General features: G+C 46.7%; 1 protein-coding gene across 2 annotated transcripts in view; it reads left to right on the top strand.

Annotated features, from left to right (window-relative positions):
* LOC126191573 (cytochrome P450 6k1-like) overlaps positions 1-24,887 on the top strand; it is an 83,038-nt gene that overhangs the window by 19,566 nt on the left and 38,585 nt on the right. For both annotated transcript variants that reach the window (XM_049932500.1, XM_049932501.1), the window contains exons 2-4: positions 365-591; positions 14,031-14,269; positions 22,503-22,765. In XM_049932500.1, the coding sequence (XP_049788457.1) occupies positions 372-591; positions 14,031-14,269; positions 22,503-22,765 (722 nt within the window). In that variant the 5' untranslated portion in view covers positions 365-371. The remainder of the gene's footprint in view (positions 1-364; positions 592-14,030; positions 14,270-22,502; positions 22,766-24,887) is intronic.

Here is a 24,887-nt window from a genome sequence, read left to right as displayed (position 1 = left end):
CTGTGCGACTGCTAACCACTGACTGCGCCAACGTGCTCCACCTTTTCTCGCGCGCCAACCCCTTCCGTAGTGGAGTGGGTTCCCTACGTCTTTTGTGTTTCACAATACGAGATCCCTAAGTATGAACCAGTTTTCTACATTCAATTTTGTTTTCATAAACAGACATATTTGAGAAAGTTTCATTATTTTAGCACTCTGTTAAGTTAAAACAAAATATGCATCACAATTTTCCATTTCCTTCCAACAATTCAAAGAACTTCACGCGTAAAGAATAAACACTTCATAATTATATACAGTTAATTACACTGTACTAACCACTCATACTCGATAATAGTGTTACACGCTCCCTGCTTCCTTTTTTTAGACTGGAGATGGCGCTGCTCCTGGAGTCTTGGATCGCCGAGTTGGTGGTTGTCTTGTCGGCGGCCGTTTTCGCCGTCTACCTGTGGTTCTCCAGTAGCTACAGATACTGGAAGAACAAGGGGGTGCCGTACGCAGAACCGACCACCCCGTTTGGAAACTTTCGGAGAAGCATTCTAGGCCAAGAATCTATCGGCGAGACACTGCAGAAAATGTACAATCAGCTGCCAAGTAAGGATTTTATATTTTCGTCAGTTATACGGAACTGTTCATTACTAATTAAGCGAGTCTGTGCTATAAGCTGTGGTAATAAACAGGGGATAGGGAAAATAATGTGAACACCCATACTTACTTGGGAATGGTTTTGTTAATAGGGGATTGGACCCCCATTTGTCTGTAATACAGCTGCGTTTCTTCTTGGAATACTGGAATATAAGGATTGTATAGTCTCCAGGGGAATGTTATGCCACTCTTCGATCAGAACCTCTTCTAATTCCTGTAATGAGGAGAGAGGCGGAAATCTGCTCCGGAATCTGCGCTCCAATAGCGCCAACACGGGTTCGATAAAGTTCAAGTCCGGGGACTGTGCTGGCCAGAGAAGACACTGCAGTTGAATTGCATGCTCCTCATACCACGATTGTACCGTCCTGGCTGTGTGGGTGGTTGCACTATCGTCTTGAAATATAGTATCATTGTTGGGGAACAAGATTTTAATCATGGGGTGCACCTGATCACCTAAAATGTTCACATAATAGTTGGCTGTAACACAACCTTTGAGAGTAATATTGGGACCACCAGAATACCATGATATGGCTGCCTACACCATCACACTTCCACCTCCATGCCTAACTGTTGGAATCAAGCAGTCAGGATTGCAAGCTTGTTTTGGGGTTCTCCAGACGTAAACCCGGCCCGATGTTGAAAATAACGAAGACGTTGACTTGTCGGAAAATATGACGTATTTCCCCAGATCAGCCGTCCAGATTTATGTCCCCGAAACAATGTTTTACGCTTCTTTGCATTGCTTGTCGTCACTAATGATTTCGGTATAGCAGCTCGTCCATGAAGCTTTATGGAGTTCTTGGCGGATAGTGTCGATAGATACGGGGTCTCTCAGATGGCTATTGAACTCTGCAGTCACTTTAACCGCTGTAGTTTTGTGTTGTTTTGACACAAATCGTGTTAGTGTACGACGATCTCTGTCATTTACTTTTGATTTGTGCTCAATATTACGTTTACACAGGGACGTCTGTAATATTTTTGTGTACGCTGTCATGACCGTTTAAACAGTTGCTCTTGGAACATTCATTAAGCCGGCCGGAGTGGCCGAGCGGTTCTAGGCGCTACAGTCTGGAATCGCGCGACCGCTACGGTCGCAGGTTCGAATCCTGCCTCGGGCATGGATGTATGTGATGTCCTTAGGTTAGTTAGGTTTCAGTAGTTCTAAGTTCTAGGGGACTGATGACCTCAGAAGTTAAGTCCCATAGTGCTCAGAGCCATTTTTGAAACATTCATTAAGTTGACTGTCTTGGTTACTAATGCTGCATCTAATCGGACCTCCACAATCTGCCTTCTTTAGAACTCTGTTAGGTCTTTCATTGCACGTCGACCTCAGCCTCTGGATGCAAATACGAAGTGTGCGCTCCTCGTAAACAATCTGCACTGATGCGTAGTTCGTACTGAACACGCACAGTCCAGTGCGACACCTGCCTTACCTGCGTTGCTGGCCGTCAAACACAACCATCCCATTATTACCACTGTTCACATTATTTTGCCTATCCCCTCTAGACATGCTTCGTGCATTTGCAACACACCATTTTCTGGTTAGTCTATGAGTTCGTCCTCTGGGTAATGTGGATGCCACAGCTGGTTCACCGGTATCTAGGGAGGAGGAAGGGGAGGAAGAGGCTATCTGCAGCCAGAAAGTCACGGACTTCTCCGGATACTTCTAAACGAATTTCGGTGGTGGCCGATAGGACTGTCTGTAGAGCGAGTGATTGCCGGAGGTTGGAAGGAGTTTGCCACCACGTTCTGAAAAACCTGCCGGCGAACAGCAAATGGTTCAAATGGCTCTGAGCACTATGGGACTTAACATCTGAGGTCATCAGTCCCCTAGAACTTAGAACTACTTAAACCTATCTAACCTAAAGATATCACACACATCCATGCCCGAGGCAGGATTCGAACCTGCGACCCTAGCGGTCGCGCGGTTCCAGACTGAAGCGTCTAGAAGCGCTCGGCCACTCCGGCCGGCGGCGAGCAGCAGCTTACATCAAGTACAGGAAACAGCCAATGGAAACGCCTAAATTCTGTTGGTGAGGGCCAGCCGGAGTGGCAGAGCGGTTCTAGGCGCTGCAGTCTGGAACCGCACGACCGCTACGGTCGCCGGTTCGAATCCTGCATCGGGGATGGATGTGTGTGATGTCCTTAGGTTAGTTAGGTTTAACTAGTTCTAAATTCTAGGGGACTGACGACCTCAGCAGTTAAGTCCCATAGTGCTCAGAGCCATTTGAACCATTTTTGTTGGTGAGGCTGAGTGGTTGAACGGGCTATACGTTAAATAATTTCGGATAGCTTCTTGGAACTCGCGAAAAAACTGGAAGTCGGTCGGCAGTCCTCGTGTGGTGCCAGAGTCGAGTACAGATTCACTCTGGTGAGTATTTAGAAAGTCGGCAGTCAGAGATCAACAAAGCTGTTCTTCCCGTGCAGAAAGCTATGGAAGAGTTTGTATATTATCGTGCGCAGGATGCGTCATTTGTTTGTTTTCGAGGTCAGTGCTGCAGTGTAGTGGGTGTAGACAGACTCGGTAGTAAGAGGGCGAGTGTGGGGGAATTAACTGGCTGGAGGTGTCGTTTAACGAATGAGGTTTCGCTTGGCGTTGTCTTACAAAACACAATAAACGCCGTTCTTTCCGGAGGAAACTTGAAGCGCGCTTTTTCCGTGCGTGCAGCTAATTTGCTTGTCTTTAACACTGTTATCCGATTTTGTTCATGGAGATGATATCTCCGGAATAGGCTAGAGAGCACTTTCAAATGGAGTAGTAACTGTTTTCGGTGCGAGTTTTCCAGGCCAGCGGTCTGACTCGACCATCTTTTGAAAATAATTGGAGTGCTTAAGGGGACTTATTTATGGTAGGCGTGAACGTTTTAACCCTGATCGAGGTTGCGACACTTTGCTCTGGGCTGCAAGTGGGATGGAAAATGTGGGCAAATTTTGATCAACAGGGAGAGGGGTAGATATAGGTTAGAAGAGGGGCAGGGACAGCTGGAAAGCTGAAATAAAAGAGAGACTGGGGCAGACAGCCTGAGCCACCCTCCCTGAACGAGAGCTACGACGCAGGAGGAACGGAGGCTCACGGCTTAAAGCAGGAGGAGTACGCAGGAGAGGGTAGTCCAGAAGCATCCTCACACAGGCAGACGTGGGAGGGACCCACATGGTCTCCGCGACAACCCCTGGTCGGTTATTCAAGGAACTGCTATGCTCCATCTCAGTACCCGCTCTTTATTGCCCATGGACTTTGGTTCATCAATCAAGCACTTGTGTAGGAGCACGTGTAGCTGGCCAGAATAAGTTGGTACTGGACGAAAGACCTTAAGGTGAAAAGAAAATTTAAGAAATGGGTCCACGCCACGACTGACAATTGGGGTTGAACACCTTATTTACAGGGTGTCAGTTATTGAAGCCGGCCGCGGTGGCCGTGCGGTTCCGGCGCTGCAGTCCGGAACCGCGGGACTGCTACGGTCGCAGGTTCGAATCCTACCTCGGGCATGGGTGTGTGTGATGTCCTTAGGTTAGTTAGGTTTAAGTAGTTTTAAGTTCTAGGGGACTTATGACCTAAGATGTTGAGTCCCATAGCGTTCCGAGCCATTTGAACCATGTTTTCAATTATTGAATTACACACTTCAAAAAAAGTTTTCCATCACCCTGGTTCCCAGGACTCCTGACGATAGACGTTAACTGTCCCTTTGACTGTTCAGTGATGTCACTAAACCCGCCCAAAGATGTAAACAACCGTGCATGAGAGGGTCTGTTAGGCGGAGGGGGTCCGACAGCCGATCAGTTCCAGTCATTCTACCAGGAAGGAGGTACACGGCTCATGTTGTCTGTAGTTTAACCATTCCTAGATGGTCAATATCGCGGTTAGATTCCGTCCGCATTGTTACTCCGTGCCAGGAAGAGCTCTCAACTAGGGAAGTGCCCAGGCGTCTCGGAGTGAACCAAAGCGATGTTGTTCGGACATGGAGGAGATTCAGAGAGACAGGAACTGTCGATGACATGTCTCGCTCCGGCCGCCCAAGGGCTACTACTGCATTGGACGACCGTTACCAATGGATTATGACTCGGAGGAAAGCTGACAGCAATGCCACCATGTTGAATAATGCTTTTCGTGCAGCCACAGGAGTTCGTGTTACGACTCAAACTGTGCGCCATAGGCTGCATGATGAGCAGCTTCACTCCCGACGTCCATGGCGAGGTCCATCTTTGCAACCACGACACCATGCAGCGCGGTACAGATGGGCCCAAAAACATGCTGAATGGACCGGGTGGCATTATGTGGGGCCGACATACACCGCTGGTGGTCATGGAAAGCGCCGTAACGCTGTAAGATACGTGAATGCCATTCTCAGACCGATAGTGCAACCATATAGGCAGCATATTGGCACGGCATTCGTCTTCATTTACGACTATTCGTTCCTCTATAGTACACATCTTGTGAATGACTTCCTTCAGTATAACGACATCGCTCGTCTAGAGTGGCCAGCTTGTTCTCCAGACATGAAACCAATGGAACATGTCTGGGACAGATTGAAAAGGGCTGTTTATGGACGACGTGACCCGCCAACCATTCTGAGGGATCTACGCCGCTCTGAGGGATCTACGCCGAATCGCTGTTGAGGAGTGGGACAATCTGGAACAACAGCGCCTCGATGAACTTGTTGATACTAGGCCACGACGAATACAGGCATGCATCAATGCAAGAGGACGTGCTACCTACTGGACAGTAGAGACACCGGTGTGTACGGAAATGTGAACCACCACCTCTGAAGGTCTGGCTATATGGTGGTAAAACATGCAATGTGTGGTTTTCATGAGCAATAAAAAGGGCGGAAATGATGTTTATGGTGATCTCTATTCCAATTTTCTGTACAGGTTCCAGAACTCTCGGAATGAGACTTAACTTCTAAGGTCATCAGTCCCCTAGAACTTAGAACTACTTAAACCTAACTAACCTAAGGACATCACACACATCCATGCCCGAGGCAGGATTCGAACCTCCAACCGTAGCGATCCCGCGGTTCCAGACTGTAGCGCCTAGAATCGCTCGGCCACCTCGGCAGGCCTTTGGTGTTTTATGTGAAATAAAATCGTCATAACTTCTGAACGATTTTCGTTAGGACGGTCAAACTGCGTTGTTGACCGCGGGGCATGGTGCGAATTACTATGCTCATGGCCGGCCGGAGTGGCCGTGCGGTTCTAGGCGCTGCAGCCTGGTACCGAGCGACCGCTACGGTCGCAGGTTCGAATCCTACCTCGGGCATGGATGTGTGTGACGTCCTTAGGTTAGTTAGGTTTAATTAGTTCTAAGTTCTAGGCGACTGATGACCTCAGAAGTTAAGACGCATAGTGCTCAAAGCCATTTGAACCATTTGAGCCAGTATGCTCATGGGCACGCGCTTTGTTGTTGTCGGCCATTTGCACGTGAAAATGTCACGGTACAGCGTGCCTGAGCGTATACCGCTCGTGAAGGCCTAATATACGAGCAGTAACAGCCCAACTGCGGCTCAAAGGAAGTTTGCGAATTCAATGTGAAGACGACCGGCCCAAGTGTGCTAGCAATCAAGAATTTGATTCGCAAGTTTGTGAGAACTGGTACTTTTCGTGATGACAGTATGGGCAATGTCGGTCGTCCAAAAAGGGTGAAAAGGCCTTCGAGAAGACACACGCTGTGTTTCAAACAAGTCCCAGGAAATCGATTCGACGAACTGCACAACAGGTGGGAATCAACTGGAAGACACCGCGACAAATTGTTGTTGAAGACCTGCATCGCATCCAATACAAAATTCAAACCCATCAGCCATTAAGTCCCAGGGCCGTAGAACAGCGGTTGTCGTTCGCCAACACTATTGTCCACAGTGCTGACGAACAAGACTTCGACATGAAATGGTTCCGTTTGGCGATGAAACTCAATTGCATTTGGATGGGTTCGTCAACAAACAAAAATGGCCCATTTGGCGGACTGAGAATCCACATTTCGCGATCGAGAAGTCTCTTCACCCTCAGTGGGTGACTGTGTAGTGTGCAGTGTCCAGTCAGAGAGTAATCGGTGCGATATTCCTTGATGGCACTGTGACTGCCGAACGGTATGTGAAGGTTTCGGAAGATGATTTCTCCCCCTTTACCCAAAGTGAACCTGATTTCGACAAGATGCGGTTCATGGAAGACGAACCTCGACCCCATCGAAGCAGAAGAGTGTTTAATGTCTCGGAGGAGCACTCTGGGAACCGCACTTGTCTCTGGGGTACCCAGAGGCCACTGGCATGGGCCTCGATTGGACACCATATTCCCCTGATCTGAACACGTGCGACGCCTTTTTGTGGCGCTGCATTAAAGACAAGGTGTACAGCAATGATCCCAAAACCACTGCTGAGCTGAAAAGAGCGATTCAGGAGGTCATCGACAGCATCAGTGTTCCGACACTTCAGCGGCTCATGTAGAATTTCGCTATGCGTCTGCGCCACATCACCAAATATGGCGTGGTGTCGCAGGTCTCGTCACTGGTGCCCCTACGTCACCGCAACTTTGAGCATTAGTTAGAAGCGTTTCGACGGAAGCCAACGCAGCTTCCAGCTGTTTACGGACAGCAGCCAACTCTCCTTGTATCCGCTCACAAGAAGCACAGTCCCTAGTAGAATGCTGCAACGCTCAGTGTTTGACCGGTCACGGCTCGCCTGTTGACGGGGGGACCGAGCCGCTCGTGTCCGGCCCCACACGACTCGGCTCGGTCACGTACTCGCCCCATGTCTGTTGTCCGGATTCCGGACACGCGGATAACCGAGCGTGACCGGTCACCGCTGACGTCTCACCTCGCCTCGCCCCGGCTCGCTGCACTGTACTGTACTGTACGAATCCAACGCCTCTCTCTCTCTCTCTCTCTCTCTCTCTCTCTCTCTCTCTCTCTCTCTTTTAATACAAAAGTAACATTTCCAAGAACGGGTACGTGACACAGCTAAATTCATAAAGCACCTGGAAAGTAAAATGATATTTCAATACAATGCCGGATAGAAGACGAGTCTCATTTCCAAACAAAAGAGATATTTTTCCTTTCATTTATAGGAAACATTAAATAAGTGCTTTCCCTGTAATCTAGAAGACAACCATCTTCATAAAGAAAGCATACAAAGAACATTAAACATTTACAGACGTACCTTGTCATACGTAACAATTGTTTGCAACATAAACAAAATTATAGTTATTGTTGATCAGCAGGAAATCACTAACGCGTTCCGGATTTAATTGGCTGTGGCGATTTGTTAGTAACATGCCGGCTTTACTAAAGCACCTTTCACTAGGTGCGCTTGTTGCTGGGATACATAAAATACGTCTTGCAACTCCAACCAAACCTGGCAGATCTGTTTCATGTCTGCTCCACCACTTTAAGATGTCATCATCATCGCCGGGGTGCATTAAAATGTACAGATCTACTTCATCTGCTGCGGATGATCTGTTGTTCCTCCATTCCTTGAAACGAGCTCTCTTTCTGGGTGATGATGACACAGTACTTGAAGGATCTATGATAATAAACAAAAGAGACAAGTAATACAGAACTGATACGGAAATCATCGAAACATTCCCGTAAGAGACAGATGACCTCGCTGTTTGGTCTCTACCCCCAAACAACCCGACCCCCGTTCCCATAAAAACGAGATGTTTTACGTTAATGAAATACTATACGAGTCACAACATTCCCGTTTCTCTATAATACACTTTCCACTAACTATGCTAAAACGATTATGTTAATGATTGAATGTTGTACCTGCGTACGTAGCACACATTTGTCGCACATTGTTAAGAATTTCCCGCTTTTCACTTATTTCAAGCATATTAAGATAACGGAAGGACGGCCAAAGAAACGATCTTTGTGAGGTTTCTTGCAACTGTGTTTCTTTAAATGAGTGGTTCCCGACTGGAAAGACAATAAAGTGGAGCAGTTTATGCACGATACGTACCCAGCAGACGCAATGTTTTCATCTACAACCAATAGAAATGTACTCCATACTTGGCTTTTTAGACCTTCCCGCTTCTTTAATGTGTAAACATTGGTTTCAATCTTACGTCTTACTACACTGGCTTCCTCCCGGTGCATAATTACAGAGAGAGACACACCACAAATAAAAAGCCCGTACTGGCTGCAGTGTCACACGGATAATAACACGTGTAATGTGTTTGAAGTTATGTGCTACGTATTCGGTCACGGCTTCTATGCTCGGTCACATGAACTAGTGCGGGTAGCCTATCCAGTTAGGGTGTGCTCGCCCCACCTCGTATTTTGTGCTCGCTTACTCGGTCATGCAGGACTCTAGTCCCTAGCCATATCGTACTGTGTACAAAATAGATATAAAGATGGTGCTACTGAGTTTTAAAATATACCAAGGGAGAATAATGTAACACTAAAACTTGCTGTGCAGATTTCTCACTGTATTCTAGGACCGCAAGCTATTACACAGAAATAAATTTCTCTACTTGAAGTTGATGTATTTAAAGATACCTGTTATAAGAAATCCTGTTTGCCGAAAAGTTACCGCGCGAGAAAAATATTCAAATTATAATGCACTGATGTAAACTGTGCGCTGTCTACTAGCACAAAATTAAAACTTAGTGGCGTCACGGCGTTACTGGCGAAGGGAAAATTTACACTAGGAAGCCGCCTTTCACAAGGATATTCACAAGACTTACGCAAAAACAAAAACCACGATTAATTTTCTAATTACTACTCCGCACAGTAAAATACACACGTACAGCTCACTTGTTGGCAGAAGCACGTGAACAAAACACAAATACTAAATTAATTTACAGTTATCAGTCCTGTCGACTCGTCTGCTGCCGCTGCACTTAATCGTGTAGCCGAAGTTGAGCGGATTCCTTTCAGCACTCATGTGGGTGACCTCACACTTTTCGTTATGTAGGGGCAACTGCCAATTTTCACACCATTCAGATATTTTTTCTAAATCGTTCTGCAATTTGTTTTGATCTTACTAGTCGATAAAAGACTGCGTCATCTGCAATCAACCGAAGACCGATGCTGGAGTAGTCTCACACATCCTTTATATAGATAAGGAACAGCAAAGGGCCTATAACACTACCTTGGGGAACGCCAGATATTGTTTCTGTTTTACTCGATGACTTTTCGTCAACTACTACGAACTGTGACCTCTCAGACAGGAAATCACAAATCTAGTCACATAGCGGAGGCGATATTCCATGAGCACGCAATTTCGCTACAAGCCGTTTGTGTGTTACAGTGTCAAAAGCCTTCCGCAAATCTATAAATATGGAATGAATTTAACTTCCCTTGTCAATAGCACTCAACATTTCGTATCAGTAAAGAGCTAGTTGTGTTTCACAAGAACGATGTTTTCTAAATCCATGTTGACTGTGTGTCAATAGACCGTTTTCTTCGAGGCAATTCATAATGTTCGAACACAATATACAGTATGTGATCAAAAGTATCCGGACACCTGACGGAAAATGACTTACAAGTTCGTGGCGCCCTCCATCGGTAATGCTGGAATTCAGTGCGGTGTTGGCCCACCCTTAGCCTTGATGACAGATTCCACTCTCTCAGGCACACGTTCAAACAGGTGCTGGAAGGTTTCTTGGGGAATGGCAGCCCTTTCTTCACGGAGTTCTACACTGAGTAGAGGTATCGATAACGGTCGGTAAGGCCTGGCACGAAGTCGGCGTTCCAAAACATCCCAAGGATGTTCTGTAGGATTCAGGTCATGACTCTGGGCAAGCCGGTCCATTATAGGGATGTTATTGCCGTGTAACCACTCCACCCCAGGCCGTGCATTATGAACAGGTGTTCGATCGGTTGAAAGATGTAATCGCCATCCCGAATTGCTCTTCAACAGTGGGAAGCAAGAAGGTGCTTAAAACATCAAGTCCCGCGTCCCGACATCCTGATTCAGGTTTTCCGTGATTTCTCTAAACCGCTCCAGGCAACTGCCGGGTTGGTTCCTTTCAAAGGGCACGGCCGACTTACTTCCCTGTCCTTCCCTTATCCGATGAGACCGATGACCTCGCTGTTTGGTCTATTCCCCCAAAACAACCCAACAACCCAACCAAAACATCAAGGTAGGCCTGTGCTGTGATAGTGTCACGCAAAACAACAAGGGCTGCAAGCCCCCTCCCTGAAAAACACGACCACACTATAACACCACCGCCTCCGAATTTTGCTGTTGGCACTACACACGCTGGCAGATGACGTTCACAGGGCATTCGCCATACCCACACCCTGCCATCGGATCGTCACATTGTGCACCGTCATTCGTCACTCCACACAACATTTTTCCACTGTTCAGTCCTCCAATGTTTACGCTCCTTACACCAAGCGAGGCGTCGTTGGCATTTACCGGCTGCTCGACCGTGAAATCCAAGTTTTCTCATCTCCCACCTAACTGTCATTGTACTTGCAAGGGATCCTGATGCAGTTTGAAATTCCTGTGTGATGGTCTGGATAGATATCTGCCTATTACACATTATGACCCAATTCAACTGTAGGCGGTCTCTGCAGTCAACAGACGAGGTCGGCCTGTACGCTTTTGTACTGTACGTGTCCCTTCACGTTTCCACTTCACTATGACATAGGAAACAGGGGACCTAGGGATTTTTAGTAGTGTGGAAATGTGGCGTACAAGCGTATGACACAAGTCACCCAATCACTTGACCGCCTTCGAAGTCCGTGAGATCCGCGGAACGCCCCATTCTGCTCTCACAATGTCTAATGTCTACTGAGGTCGCTGATATGGAGTACCTGGCAGTAGGTGGTAGCACAATGCACCTAATATGAAAAACGTATGTTTTTGGGGGTGTACGGATACTTTTGTTCAAATAGTGTATGTTCGATCATCAAATATGTACAAAAAAATCAGATACAAACATATTTTGGAAAACATAGTAATGGATGGCTGTAGCATTCCACTTTGATTGAAATCATCTGGCAAAAAGTATAATACACCTATCGAGGAGCGATTGCTGCACGCAGATATGGTGTTTCAGCTACGGTATACGTATTATTTGTTATTGTTTCATTGCTAATTTCGGAGTTCCGCCAGCTATGTGCCATCGCCAGAACGTTTCATTTTAAGAACGTATGACTGGACGATAGTTTGTCTGCAACCAATTTTTTTTATTGGCAGGTTGCACTGTCTACCCCTGAAAATGGCTACACAGCCAAAGAAACTGGTGTAAGCATGCGTATTCAAATACAGATATGTAAACAGGCAGAATTGAAAGAAATATCTTCGATATGGAAATATAGGCTTTCGGACACGAGGGATCACTCGTGCACCCTTAATTACTGTACGACACAAAGCTTTACGCTTCTCCTGGGCCCAACACCGACATTGGACTGTTGATGATTGGAAACATGTTGTCTGGTCGGATAAGTCTCGTTTCAAATTTTCTCCAGTGGTTGGACGTGTACGGGTATGGAGGCAACCTCATGAATCTATGGACCTTAAAAGTCAGCAGGGGACTGTTCAAGCTGGTGGAGGTTCTATGATGCTGGGGGGCGTGTGCAGTTGAGTGATATGGGACGCCTGATACGTCTAGATACAACTCTGGCAGGTGACACGTATGTAATCAGCCCGTCTGGTCACTTGCATCCATTCGTGTCCATTGTGCATTCCGATGGACTTGGGCAACTTCAGCAGGACAATGCGACACCCCACCGTCCAGAATTGCTCCAGAGTGGCTCGAGGAACACTCTACTGAGTTTAAAGACTTCTGCTGGCCACCAACTCCCCAGATATGAACATTATTGAGCATATCTTCGATGCCTTGCAACATGCTGTTGAGATGAGCTCTCCAATCCCTCTGACGGATTTATGGACAGCCCTACAGGATTCATGATGTCAGTTCCCTCCAGCACTGCTTCAGACTTTAGTCGAGTCCTTGCCACGTCGTTTTGCAGTATTTCTGCGTGTTCGCGGGTGCCCCACACGATATTAGGCAAGTGTACCAGTTTCTTTGGCTCTTCAGTTTACCTTCGATAAGGACAGTCATCACTCAGAAGGTAGTGTTCTGTATTCGGAGCTGTTACTTTCTTGTTCTTTGGAGGGATCTAAATTAATGAATTTTGCCTGTCAAAGTCGTCCTAACCATCCCAACCACCTGATGGTCTGCTTCTCTCTGAACTGCGACGGCCTCCGTTTCTTCTTCACACGCAGCAGTGATTTCGATCTGGTTGAAATTAAATGATTAATGTAGAGAAGAGAGGGAGACTACAGACCAGTAACAGACAGCTAAAGAAAAGCAGACATGTTCTCGTAGACACCTGGAACTAAGAGGCAGTGTCGATGGTTACTAGCCTGTCAACAATTTCGGCCTACACAGGCGATCGGCAGGCTTGCTGTGAACCAGACCATAAACACATGGAATGGCCTCAAAACACCATAACGATATCTACTCCAGTCCTTAGAGATAGTCTCGATGCAGTAGCGACATTATCATTTTGGTCTCATTACTACCTGGGTAAACACTACCCTCGGTCAGAGCCCCACGTACCTGAACAAGCCAGCTACTACTGAGATCCGGATGGTGGTCCAGAAGTAGTTTGCTAACGACTGTTAGTCCTTAGCAGCCGCACACTCCAGCGACGTGCAGCGCATTTTGTGTTTTTTTTTTTTTTTCTATTCTTGTAGAGGTGTTCAGCGCACTCGCAACATCGGTGACAATGGAATATGATAAAATATTCGCGAAATTTCTTTGACAAAGATCTATGACGTGGCGCTAAAAAGAGGTATTACACTGTCGTCAAATACTTCGTCAAATTTCGAGATTGTGGACAACAGCTTGTTGTTATGCGCTGCAGTTTTTAGTACCACAATTGCATTGTGTGTGTATTTGGAAGAAAGCGACGGAAAAAAAGGAAACATACTCGGATGAAGCCTTAGGTATTACTTCGATACAATAAAAGCATTGAGCAAAATTTTTTATGAGAGCCCTAGATTTGATCGTATTTATTTGACGACAGGCCAGATTTGACAAAGTTCCCTATTACACCATCAAATTTCTTTGACATAAATATTTGACATATCAGCTTTGACACAGAAATATGATAGTGTAATGCCAGCATAAAAACCAGTATTCCATTATCCGTGTCGCTATTAGATAACAAAGCAGGCCAGGCAAAGTCAACAGCAGATCTGGTTGGCCTAAGTCGTATCAAGCATAGACTGACCAAGTTCACTGGGATCCTCACCATAGAGCTCGTGTGGGCTTCGAAATGTCGCGTCATGTTCCACACGATTTTCTATTTGTTTCGATTGCGGATCTAGCTAACACTGAGAATCGGTACGATCGTTGTGGTGGCATCTAAGTTTTATTACATCAGAAAGATGTGCGCCGTCAGTTTATGTCGTAACTCTGCTCTGTTTTCATTTCAGGAGAGAGGTATGTCGGGTTTTACGGATTCCGTCGACCACTGCTGCTTATCCGTGACCCTGAGCTCATTCGCCACGTCCTTGTCAAGGATTTCGGGACGTTCCACGACAGGGGACTGTTCATCGACGACGAAGAACCTCTCAACAAACATCTCTTTGCGTTGGGAGGAAAGAAGTGGCGCCAGCTGAGAATCAAGTTGAGCCCTACGTTCACATCTGGAAAACTAAAGGTGATGTTCAAGGTGAGTTGATGCGTGATGCGGTTCCACAGCGTAATCGTTTTGTGCTACAAACCCAACGGCTTTGATGCGACAATTGTCTCTCGAAAGCTATAAATCTTTCCCTTATGTGGAGATGGCCACCAAAGCGGTCGACGACAATACAGACTAGTTTGAACACTGTCGCAGCCTATAGGTTCACAATCGATTACCACTACATTAAGAAAACATGACTTCATAACAATGCCGTTTAGTCTTCTTGGATTTTTCTCCGTACAGAACGTTTTGCTTCATCACACACTGATGTTTCACATTGGAAACTTCATTTACGCTATATGTTCCAGTCGTGTAAATGGAACCTCACCCTTACGGAATTTTTGCCTTTGTGGAGGGAGACACAATAATGAAAAACCGACGTTCGTGACGTGTTTATAGACTTTACTAAAAATCAGTAGTTTCAAACGTCACGTCTGATCTGATTGATCCCGCTAAAGATGTAACAGTGTTGACTATTCACCGTTTCCACTTAATATTACGTCAAAAACTCGCCAACTGCCCGCTCACAGTTAGGTCCTCTCAGGAGGCTGATAGTCTCGTACAGAGCGTAACGTTTCCGTACTATCCATGTTCTTCCATTCGCAAACCTTAAGGGCGAAGGCCAGGGTGATGGACGAAAATATTGCTCAAATTCAGGAGTTTCTTCGTACTGGAATGTAGTAGAGAAATGTGATTTGCTACAATTGGTATTTTTATTGAAAAATATTAATATCTTCACTGTAATTGGGATTTGGCTCTGAAATGAGGTAGATAGACGGTTGTCGCTGTAAATCTCGTTGTGATTTTCTGAAACACGAAAATTGCATATCACCCTGATCCTTACAGATGTAATTTCACTTCATCGTAGGGATTTGAAAAAAGGGGTCAAATTTGAAAAATATGGCCATTTTTGGACACCTCTTTCTTGGTCGAAAAAAATACAAAATATGAACATAAAAAAATCTGCTACGATGAAGAGCATTCAGTTTTCTTCAAGGAAGGCCAAAAATCATTAAAATCGAATGAAAATTGAAGGGTGGGCGACGACAACCATGCCGAAAAACATGGTTTTGAGAAAAACCCGTTTAAAGTTTGACAGGTATTTATCATATATGAAAAGGGACAAAGCTTGAAACTTACGGGATATCATCGATGCCTGCTCCACATAATTGTCGCCCCGGCTAGCGGATGGCCGATTTCTGTTACTTTTACCTGATAAACCCTCATTTTCGTCCTCAACGATCTTTTCGTCGCTGAACGTATCGCCCCTACCGTCTCTATTCTTACAGAATCGGCGCATTTCGTCACCGATTTTGACTTTAAGAGCATTTGCCAAGTGCATTAATGCAGTACGGTCTACACTGAATGTACATACGGCCAAATTGGAAGCAATGGTGACAATTTCGCTACGGTTGAACCCTGATTTTAGAGCGTATCTTCAAATGAGACTATTGAAACTTTCGTTTACATTTTGAGTAAAACCGCTCAAACGACGCTCCAGGAAATCAGGTTTACTCGAATCGCTTTAAATGGGGAGCGTGAGCGGGGAACCGGTTCTCTAACGCCCAGGCGTGCAGTGAACGCTGAGCTTCAAACGCTCACAGAATCGCTACTTTTTAGATATTTTGGGAAATAATTCTTCAATGTACACTCCTGGAAATGGAAAAAAGAACACATTGACACCGTTGTGTCAGACCCACCATACTTGCTCCGGACGCTGCGAGAGGGCTGTACAAGCAATGATCACACGCACGGCACAGCGGACACACCAGGAACCGCGGTGTTGGCCGTCGAATGGCGCTAGCTGCGCAACATTTGTGCACCGCCGCCGTCAGTGTCAGCCAGTTTGCCGTGGCATACGGAGCTCCATCGCAGTCTTTAACACTGGTAGCATGCCGCGACAGCGTGGACGTGAACCGTATGTGCAGTTGACGGACTTTGAGCGAGGGTGTATAGTTGGCATGCGGGAGGCCGGGTGGACGTACCGCCGAATTGCTCAACACGTGGGGCGTGAGGTCTCCACAGTACATCGATGTTGTCGCCAGTGGTCGGCGGAAGGTGCACGTGCCCGTCGACCTGGGACCGGACCGCAGCGACGCACGGATGCACGCCAAGACCGTAGGATCCTACGCAGTGCCGTAGGGGACCGCACCGCCACTTCCCAGCAAATTAGGGACACTGTTGCTCATGGGGTATCGGCGAGGACCATTCGCAACCGTCTCCATGAAGCTGGGCTACGGTCCCGCACACCGTTAGGCCGTCTTCCGCTCACGCCCCAACATCGTGCAGCCCGCCTCCAGTGGTGTCGCGACAGGCGTGAATGGAGGGACGAATGGAGACGTGTCGTCTTCAGCGATGAGAGTCGCTTCTGCCTTGGTGCCAATGATGGTCGTATGCGTGTTTGGCGCCGTGCAGGTGAGCGCCACAATCAGGACTGCATACAACCGAGGCACACAGGGCCAACACCCGGCATCATGGTGTGGGGAGCGATCTCCTACACTGGCCGTACACCACTGGTGATCGTCGAGGGGACACTGAATAGTGCACGGTACATCCAAACCGTCATCGAACCCATCGTTCTACCATTCCTAGACCGGCAAGGGAACTTGCCGTTCCAACAGGACAATGCACGTCCGCATGTATCCCGTGCCACCCAACGTGCTCTAGAAGGTGTAAGTCAACTACCCTGGCCAGCAAGATCTCCGGATCTGTCCCCCATTGAGCATGTTTGGGACTGGATGAAGCGTCGTCTCACGCGGTCTGCACGTCCAGCACGAACGCTGGTCCAACTGAGGCGCCAGGTGGAAATGGCATGGCAAGCCGTTCCACAGGACTACATCCAGCATCTCTACGATCGTCTCCATGGGAGAATAGCAGCCTGCATTGCTGCGAAAGGTGGATATACACTGTACTAGTGCCGACATTGTGCATGCTCTGTTGCATGTGTCTATGTGCCTGTGGTTCTGTCAGTGTGATCATGTGATGTATCTGCCCCAGGAATGTGTCAATAAAGTTTCCCCTTCCTGGGACAATGAATTCACGGTGTTCTTATTTCAATTTCCAGGAGTGTATATACATTGGAATTTCGTAGTAAATAAAATTGAGAGCTTTTTCCACCCTCACCCTGTTGTTACCCCATAACGGTTAATCCTGATGACTATAAAGTCTGGATTGCAATGTAACGCTGGACGGTGGCACACAGACTTCTGACCCAAACTGTGCGCCCAGCTATATGTCATAATAGCGACATGATAACTTGTTAAAATATTACTTTGCATAATGGTAGTCTAGGCTGAAGGTCAAGGTATTATCCAGGTAGTTCAGTACAAAACGCAGAGCGTCACGTACTTTTGCGTGCAACTTTTCTTTATATAACAGTGATTGGTCATAGGGACTTAACTACATTAATCCTCATAAATTAAGGATACCTGACGAATGTGGTGCCACACAACGTGGCACTACACAAAACTGGCGCTAATAGCATAGGCACATAGGGAACACACACAACACAGATCTGTAAGTCCACGGTATTGGTCATAAGTTGAGAAAACCGTTCCGAAACACATGTGCTACAAAACGCCACCGTTTCCTGCGCATGTACCCCGACATCAGTAAGGGATATGATCACCATGCGCACGTACACAGACCGCACAACGGGTTGGCATACTCTCGATCAGGTGGTCGAGTAGCTGCTGGAGTACAGCCTCCCATTCTTGCACCAGTGCCTGTCGGAACTCCTGAATTGTCCTCTGGGTTTGAGGACGTGTAGCGATACGTCGACCGAGAGCATCCCAGACGTGCTCGATGGGGCTTAGGTCTGGAGAACAGGCAGGCCACTCCATTCGCCTGATATCTTCTGTTTCGAGGTACTCCTCCACGATGTCAGGTCGGTGGGGCCGTGCGTTATCATCCATCAGGAGGAAGATGGGACCCACTGCCACCCTGAAAAGGCGGACATACTGGTGCAAAATGACGTTCCGATACACCTGACCTGTTACAGTTCCTCTGTCAAAGACATGCAGAGGTGTACGTGCACCACTCATAATCCCAACCCACACCTTCAAACCACGACGTCCATACAGGTCCCTTTCAAGGACATTAAGGGGTTGGTATCTGGTTCCTGGTTCACGCCAGATGAAAACCCGGCGAGAATCACTGTTCAGACTATACCTGGTCTCGTCCGTGAACGTAACCTGAAACCACTGTTCCAATGACCATGTGCTGTGTTCTTGACACCAGGCTCCTGTGACCAGGGGTTAGTGGAATGCACCTTGCAGGTCTCCGGGCGAATAAACCATGTCTGTTCAGTCGTCTGTAGACTGTGTGTCTGGAGACAACTGTTCCAGTACCTGCAGTAAGGTCCCAAGCAAGGCTACCTGCCGTACTCCGTGGCCGTCTGCGGGCACTGATGCTGAGATATCAGTCTTCTTGTGGTGTTGCACACTGTGGACGTCCCGTACTGTTTCCTGGACACGTTTCCTGTCTGCTGGAATCGTTGCCATTATCTTGAGATCACACTTTGTGGCACACGGAGGGCCCGTGCTACGACCTGCTGTTTTTGACCAGCCCCCAGTTGCCCAATATTCTACCCCTCATAACGTTATCAATATGTGTTCTTTGAGCCATTTTCAACACACAGTCACCGTTAGCACGTCTGAAACGTCAGCACACTTACTCGCTGCACTGTACTCTGACATGCACCAACATACCTCTGAGTGTGTGGACTGCTGCCAGCGCCACCGTGTGACGACCGCAGCTCAAATGCACCACATAGCTATACCCCGAGGTGATTTAAACCCGCAAACCGCCCACCAGAGCGTTATTACACCATGTATCAGCATTATCCTTAATTTATGAGCATGAGTGTAGTACTAAGAGGTTGAGTCGTAAGTAAGTCACAAACTCCAAAATACCGCGTATCGTTTTAAATTTCACGCCTATACTTATCTAGAAGGTCGCAGCACATGTTGGGTGGAAGATAGCCGGTGCACAGTATTCAGCGGCCATTAGTTAATGATCTGAAGTCAGACAAATGTGGCAGGCGTGTTATGAGTGTGTCCCCGACTAAACAAACGCAATTTTTGTAATCCGGGAGACTGTTCGCAGAGCTCGTTCACAGCGAACTGCGGGTCGTACTTGGTTAGAACTGCATTTCAAGGAAATCTGTGCTCGACTGGATACAGGAATACAGCAAATGACAGTAAAAATTCACAAGCAAAGAGCGCTTCGGGCCCGCTTCTTACCCTGCTCAGACACTTTGTTGCCCCGTGTAGGGGTATGTCGCTGCCGCCTGGACACATGAGTCTTGTGGGTTGCAGGAATTTAAGGAACCAAATAAACTTGTTCTATCCCGAGAGGTAACTCGTTAAATGCGAACACTGTATGCTGCGGGCTTTTAACGCCTTGTCGAACCATAACCTTCAAGTGCAACACGAGAAAAGTAACTCTCATAATGTCTTTATTCCATGTTGGAGTTGAGCAAAGCAGGTGATGAATTTTCTTCTGTTTCCCAGTTTTAGTTCCTTGTTCTTCAAAATGTAATAGCTTTGATAACGTGAAATACAGTATCCTTGCAATTCGAGAACATTGTAATTCTCGAAGCTGTGAAACGAGGAGCAACAATGCAAGTAACCAAATTTTAGCGAAATCGCACTGATCGATCATTTTTTCAACTCTCCTAGTTCATAGTGTGGTTGAACTATTTGGCATCTGATTGCAACTTTATCTAGACTACCGGAAAAAAAATTAAGTATTTACTACGTGAACTACCTCTGCAGTTGCACTAATTACCTGTTTTGATCCTCTCTGATGTCTGTTCTGCACGGAGAGATTTCGTTTCCGTTGCGCTGCCACCATTAAGCTTTACGCCTTCTGTTGTTTGTATGTAGTTGGGACGTCAGAAAATCCTCAACACATTACGTGAGGTAAACTGCGTATGAAAGCATAAGTTTTTGTAATAAAAAGATTTACAGACTTCTTTTTAATTTTGCAACATCTACGTCTATCCTCTTCAAAGTCACCCCATACTGTGTGGCAGATGGTAGATCTCAGACCACCATCGCTTACCTGCTTCTCTGTTCGAATCGCGAACGGCGCTTGGGAACAGTTGCAGTCCGTACGAGCTCTGATTTCTGGGAATTTCGACAGTAAAATTCTCCGTGATACACAAGGCATTTCCGTAACGGACACGCCCCGACTAAACGATCCCAGCGCGAAACGTGAATCCTTTGTCGAATATTCGCCATTGGTTGCCTTAATCCTACTTGGTAAAAAGAGTCCAGGTCAATGAACATTATCCAAAAATCTGTCAAACAAGGGTTTTTTCAGCCTTTGTTTCGTGGATAAATTACACTGAAGCGCCAAGGAAACTGCTATAGGCATGCTATTCAAATACAGAGATATGTAAACAGGCAGAATATCAGTTGTTAGATAGGTTACTGCTGCTACAATGGCAGGTTATCAAAGTTTAAGTGAGTTTGAACGTGGTTCTATAGTCGGCACAGAACCGATGGGACACAGCATCTCCGATGTAGCGACCATTTCGAGAGTGTACCGTGAATATCAGGAAACCGGTAAAACACCAAAGCTCCGACATCACTGCGGCCGGAAAAAGAACCTTCAAGAACGGGACCAACGACAACTGAAGGTAATCGTTCAACGTGACACAAGTGCAACCCTTCCGCAAATTGCTGCAGATTTCAGTGCTGGGCCATGAACAAGTGTCAGCGTGTGAACCATTCAACGAAATATATTCGGTGTGGGCTTTCGAAGCCGAAGACGCACTCGCGTTCGCTTGGTGACTGCAAGACACAAAGCTTTACTCCTTGCCTAGTCCCGTCAACACCAACATTGGACTGGAAACATGTTGCCTAGTCGGACGAGTCTCGTTGCAAATTGTGTCGAGCGAATGGACGTGTACGGTTATGGAGACAACTTCATGAATCCGTGGACCCTGCATGTCATCAGGGGACTGTTCAAGCTGGTGGAGGCTCTTTAATGGTGTGGGGTCCGTCCACCTCGAGTGGTATGGGACCTTGATAAGTCTAGATAAGACTCTGACAGGTGACATGTACGTAAGCATCCTATCTGATCACCTGCATCCATTCATGTTCATTGTTGAACTTGGGCAATTCCAGCATGATAATGCAACACGCCACATGTCCATAATTGTTACAGAGTAGCTCCAGGAACACTCTTTTGAGTTTAAACACTTCCGCTGGCCACCAAACTCCCCACTCATGAACATTATTGAGCACATCTGGGTGCCTTGTAACGTGCCACTCAGAAGAGATCTCCACTCCCTCGTACTCTTAGGGATTTATGGACAGCTCTCCAGGCTTCATGGTGTCAGTTCCCTCGAGCACTACTTCAGAAATTAGTCGAGTCCATATCACGTCGTGTTGCGGCACTTCTGATTGCTCGCTGGGGCCCTACACGACATTAAGCAGATGCAATAGTTCACCGAGGGAGGTGGCGCAGTGACTAGCACACTGGACTCGCATTCGGGAGGACGACGGTTCAATCCCGCGCCCGACCATCCTGACTTAGGTTTTCCGTGATTTCCCTAAATCGCTCCAGGCAAATGCCGGGATGATTCCCTTGAAAGGGCACGGCTACTTCCTTCCCCGTCCTTCCCTAATCCGATGAGACCGTTGACCTCGCTGTCTGGTCTTCCCCCCCAAACAGCCCAACCACTAGTTTCTTTGTCTCTTCGGTGTATATGTACACTGAATCTCAGCCTGGCATCGGCTTTTCCTACAATTTCTGTTATGTGGTCGATTCACTTTAGGTCGCATCAGAAGTCCTAATCGGATAGTGGTGGATTTCTCCGCCTACTTACGATTCATTTATTTACGTTTAGTATCAACTGCCAGTCCCCGAAACAGCCGTAGTCCCTCCGGATATCTTCCTGCATTTCGCTACAGTCGTATGGCGTTACCATCTTGCTGTAGGCAACGGCGTCATCTGCAAGAAGCTTGACGGAGCTTCCGACGATTTCCACAAGATCATATTTATACACTGCAAACAAAAATGGCCCTGTAACACTCCCAAGGGGTAACGCGGAAATTACCTTCATTTCTGTCGATTTTGTTCTGTTAAAAATTACGTCTCAAGTTCTATCTCCTAAAAAGTCCTGAATCCAGCAATAGGAACACGGTAGTTTGCTGAAACACGCTTCTCTCTTACGGCCACTGACAAGGTGTATGCATTTATGTGATAGACTATCCAGGACAACGGGCGCGAGATGGCAGACGTGGTGGGGGAAATGGTGGACCGCGGGCAGTCGGTGGAGGTGCGCGAGCTGATTGCGCGGTTCACCACTGACGTCATCTCCTCCGTCGCCTTCGGCCAGGAGTGCAACTGCCAGCGGAACCCGGAGCACGAGTTCCGCCAATGGGGGCGCAAGATCTTCGAGCCCTCTTTGCGTGCAGGCATCGTGTCCATGCTGAACTTCATCAGTCCAACGGTGATGAACTATGCACGGTAAGACCCGCAACTATCAATTCGTCTGTTATGACCTCTTTGTGGATGGAACGTTAAGCCTTAATATTCTTCTACCATGACTTGGATGTGTTGAAGGAAAACGCTGCACACCATTAACTTAGAACACCTCCACTGCCCTGCTACCGATACCACTTCTCAGGTCCTCGAACGAAACATTTCGTATGCTCTCACTCGCCATGCCTGGGTTCTCAAGTTTTCACCGTTTCACGAACTGTTACAGGGCTGTCAGTTATTATATAAAGGCTGGACCTGATCGTAAAACTGAGTTCTTACAGTCTAGCATTACTTCAGCGAGCAGCGTCTCCACCTACAGGAGGTTTCCTTGAAAATGGTCCAGGCTTTCAGGATTAGTGCCAGAGAGAAATCTGGTGGTCTGAGGTTCCGGAAATGTCCAAGTCGAAGTTATGAAGTCAGACGGTTGCTTGTCTACTGTTCTCTGTCTGTTAAATTTTAATGGCTATGAGCCTTGATAATTTATACGTCTGTCCTTGCTACTGAATCTAACTGCGGTTTTCAATGGAATCTAAGTGCAACGAAATCTAAGTAGAGATTCTGCGACATGCAAACAACGCTTACAGACCCAAGACGTTTCCTTCGTCCGAAGAACTATGCTGCAACCCCTGCTATACAAATCAGTTCTTTGCAATTTTAAGATGAGTTCGGCTGCGATGGAGTGGATCGATCCTTTCTTGAGGTAAGTTTGTAGGTAAATGATTTATTGAAATAAGAGAGACCTAAACATTGCCTTTGATTTATCACCTATTCTTTCTCCGTTATAATACTGAAACATCCGCTTAGAAAAATTTATAAATGACGGTGCTGGAAAACCTCTACGTTATTTGATTTTCAAACAGCTGAGCAAAACTGAACGTACTCAGACATTTCTCTCTTTACTTATTCTGATCATCACTAAACTGACACACAATATTTGTTTTTCCTCAACGCAATCTGATTTTCAATAAACCCTACAAAAGAATGGCCCTATGCCTTTCATGAATCACTTACCTCACAAAAATCTTCGTTACTCGAACTACTGCCATACAGTGAGCGCCAATACTGCCAGCTAAATAAAAGATTCTAACTACTGAAGGCACTAACAACTGATAGGCATAGTTAGCAAATGAAAGATTTTGGTAGAGAACAAACAATGTATTTACATTAATAGTGTTCAAAAGTCATAAAATATATAGCAGTTCATGACATCCAGTCTTACAAATTTCCTTTTTCTGACGGACATACGTACAGGTCGTCCGCTCGGTCGTCTCTCTCCTCACATCCACCACTGCTGGCGGCTCACGGCCAACTGCGCAACGCTACACGCTGTTCACATCCATCTGCCCAACACTACAATAGCAAAAATTCCAACAATGCAAACCAGCCACAGACTGCACACAGCACAGTCCGTGATTTTCATACTAAACAGTACGTGGCGTCACCAACATAAAAACCTGAACGGCCTACTTACAATACCACGCCTATCGTTACCATATACTGTTATTACCTGTTACACTAGTATGTTGCACTTTGTCAAAAATAAGCTTGTTGGAGTACTTTTGTTGTGGACTGGCAAGACAGCCAATCCACAGTGACGGGTAACCGAAAGGCACGCGCTTATACTCACGCAGGCTGGCGTGAGGTCTGAAACAGGATACGTAATGAATGCTATAAATAAAAGTACGTAGCTGCTTGAATACTTAACTTTAATCCACAATTGGTGAACATTGGTCTTGTTGATACAGTATATGCGTCATTAGATACATAGCAAAGGATAAATGGCGCCTTGCTAGGTCGTAGCAATTGACTTAGCTGAAGGCTATGCTAACTATCGTCTCGGCAAATGAGAGCGTAATTCTCAGTGAACCATCGAGCAACGTCGGCTGTACAGCTGGGGCGAGTGCTAGTACGTCTCTCTAGATCTGCCGTGTGGTGGCGCTCGGTCTGCAATTACTGACAGTGGCGACACGCGGGTCCGGCGTATAATAATGGACCGCGGCCGATTTAAAGGCTACCACCTAGCAAGTGTGGTGTCTGGCGGTGACACCACAACTTTGATATTCGCTATTCAGTACTACCTTCCGCCCTCAATATTCTGTCTTCAATT

Source organism: Schistocerca cancellata, chromosome 6 (genome assembly GCF_023864275.1).
Source record: "Schistocerca cancellata isolate TAMUIC-IGC-003103 chromosome 6, iqSchCanc2.1, whole genome shotgun sequence".
NCBI classification, from domain to species: Eukaryota; Metazoa; Arthropoda; class Insecta; order Orthoptera; family Acrididae; genus Schistocerca; species Schistocerca cancellata.
This window is presented reverse-complemented; position numbering and strand designations above follow the sequence as displayed.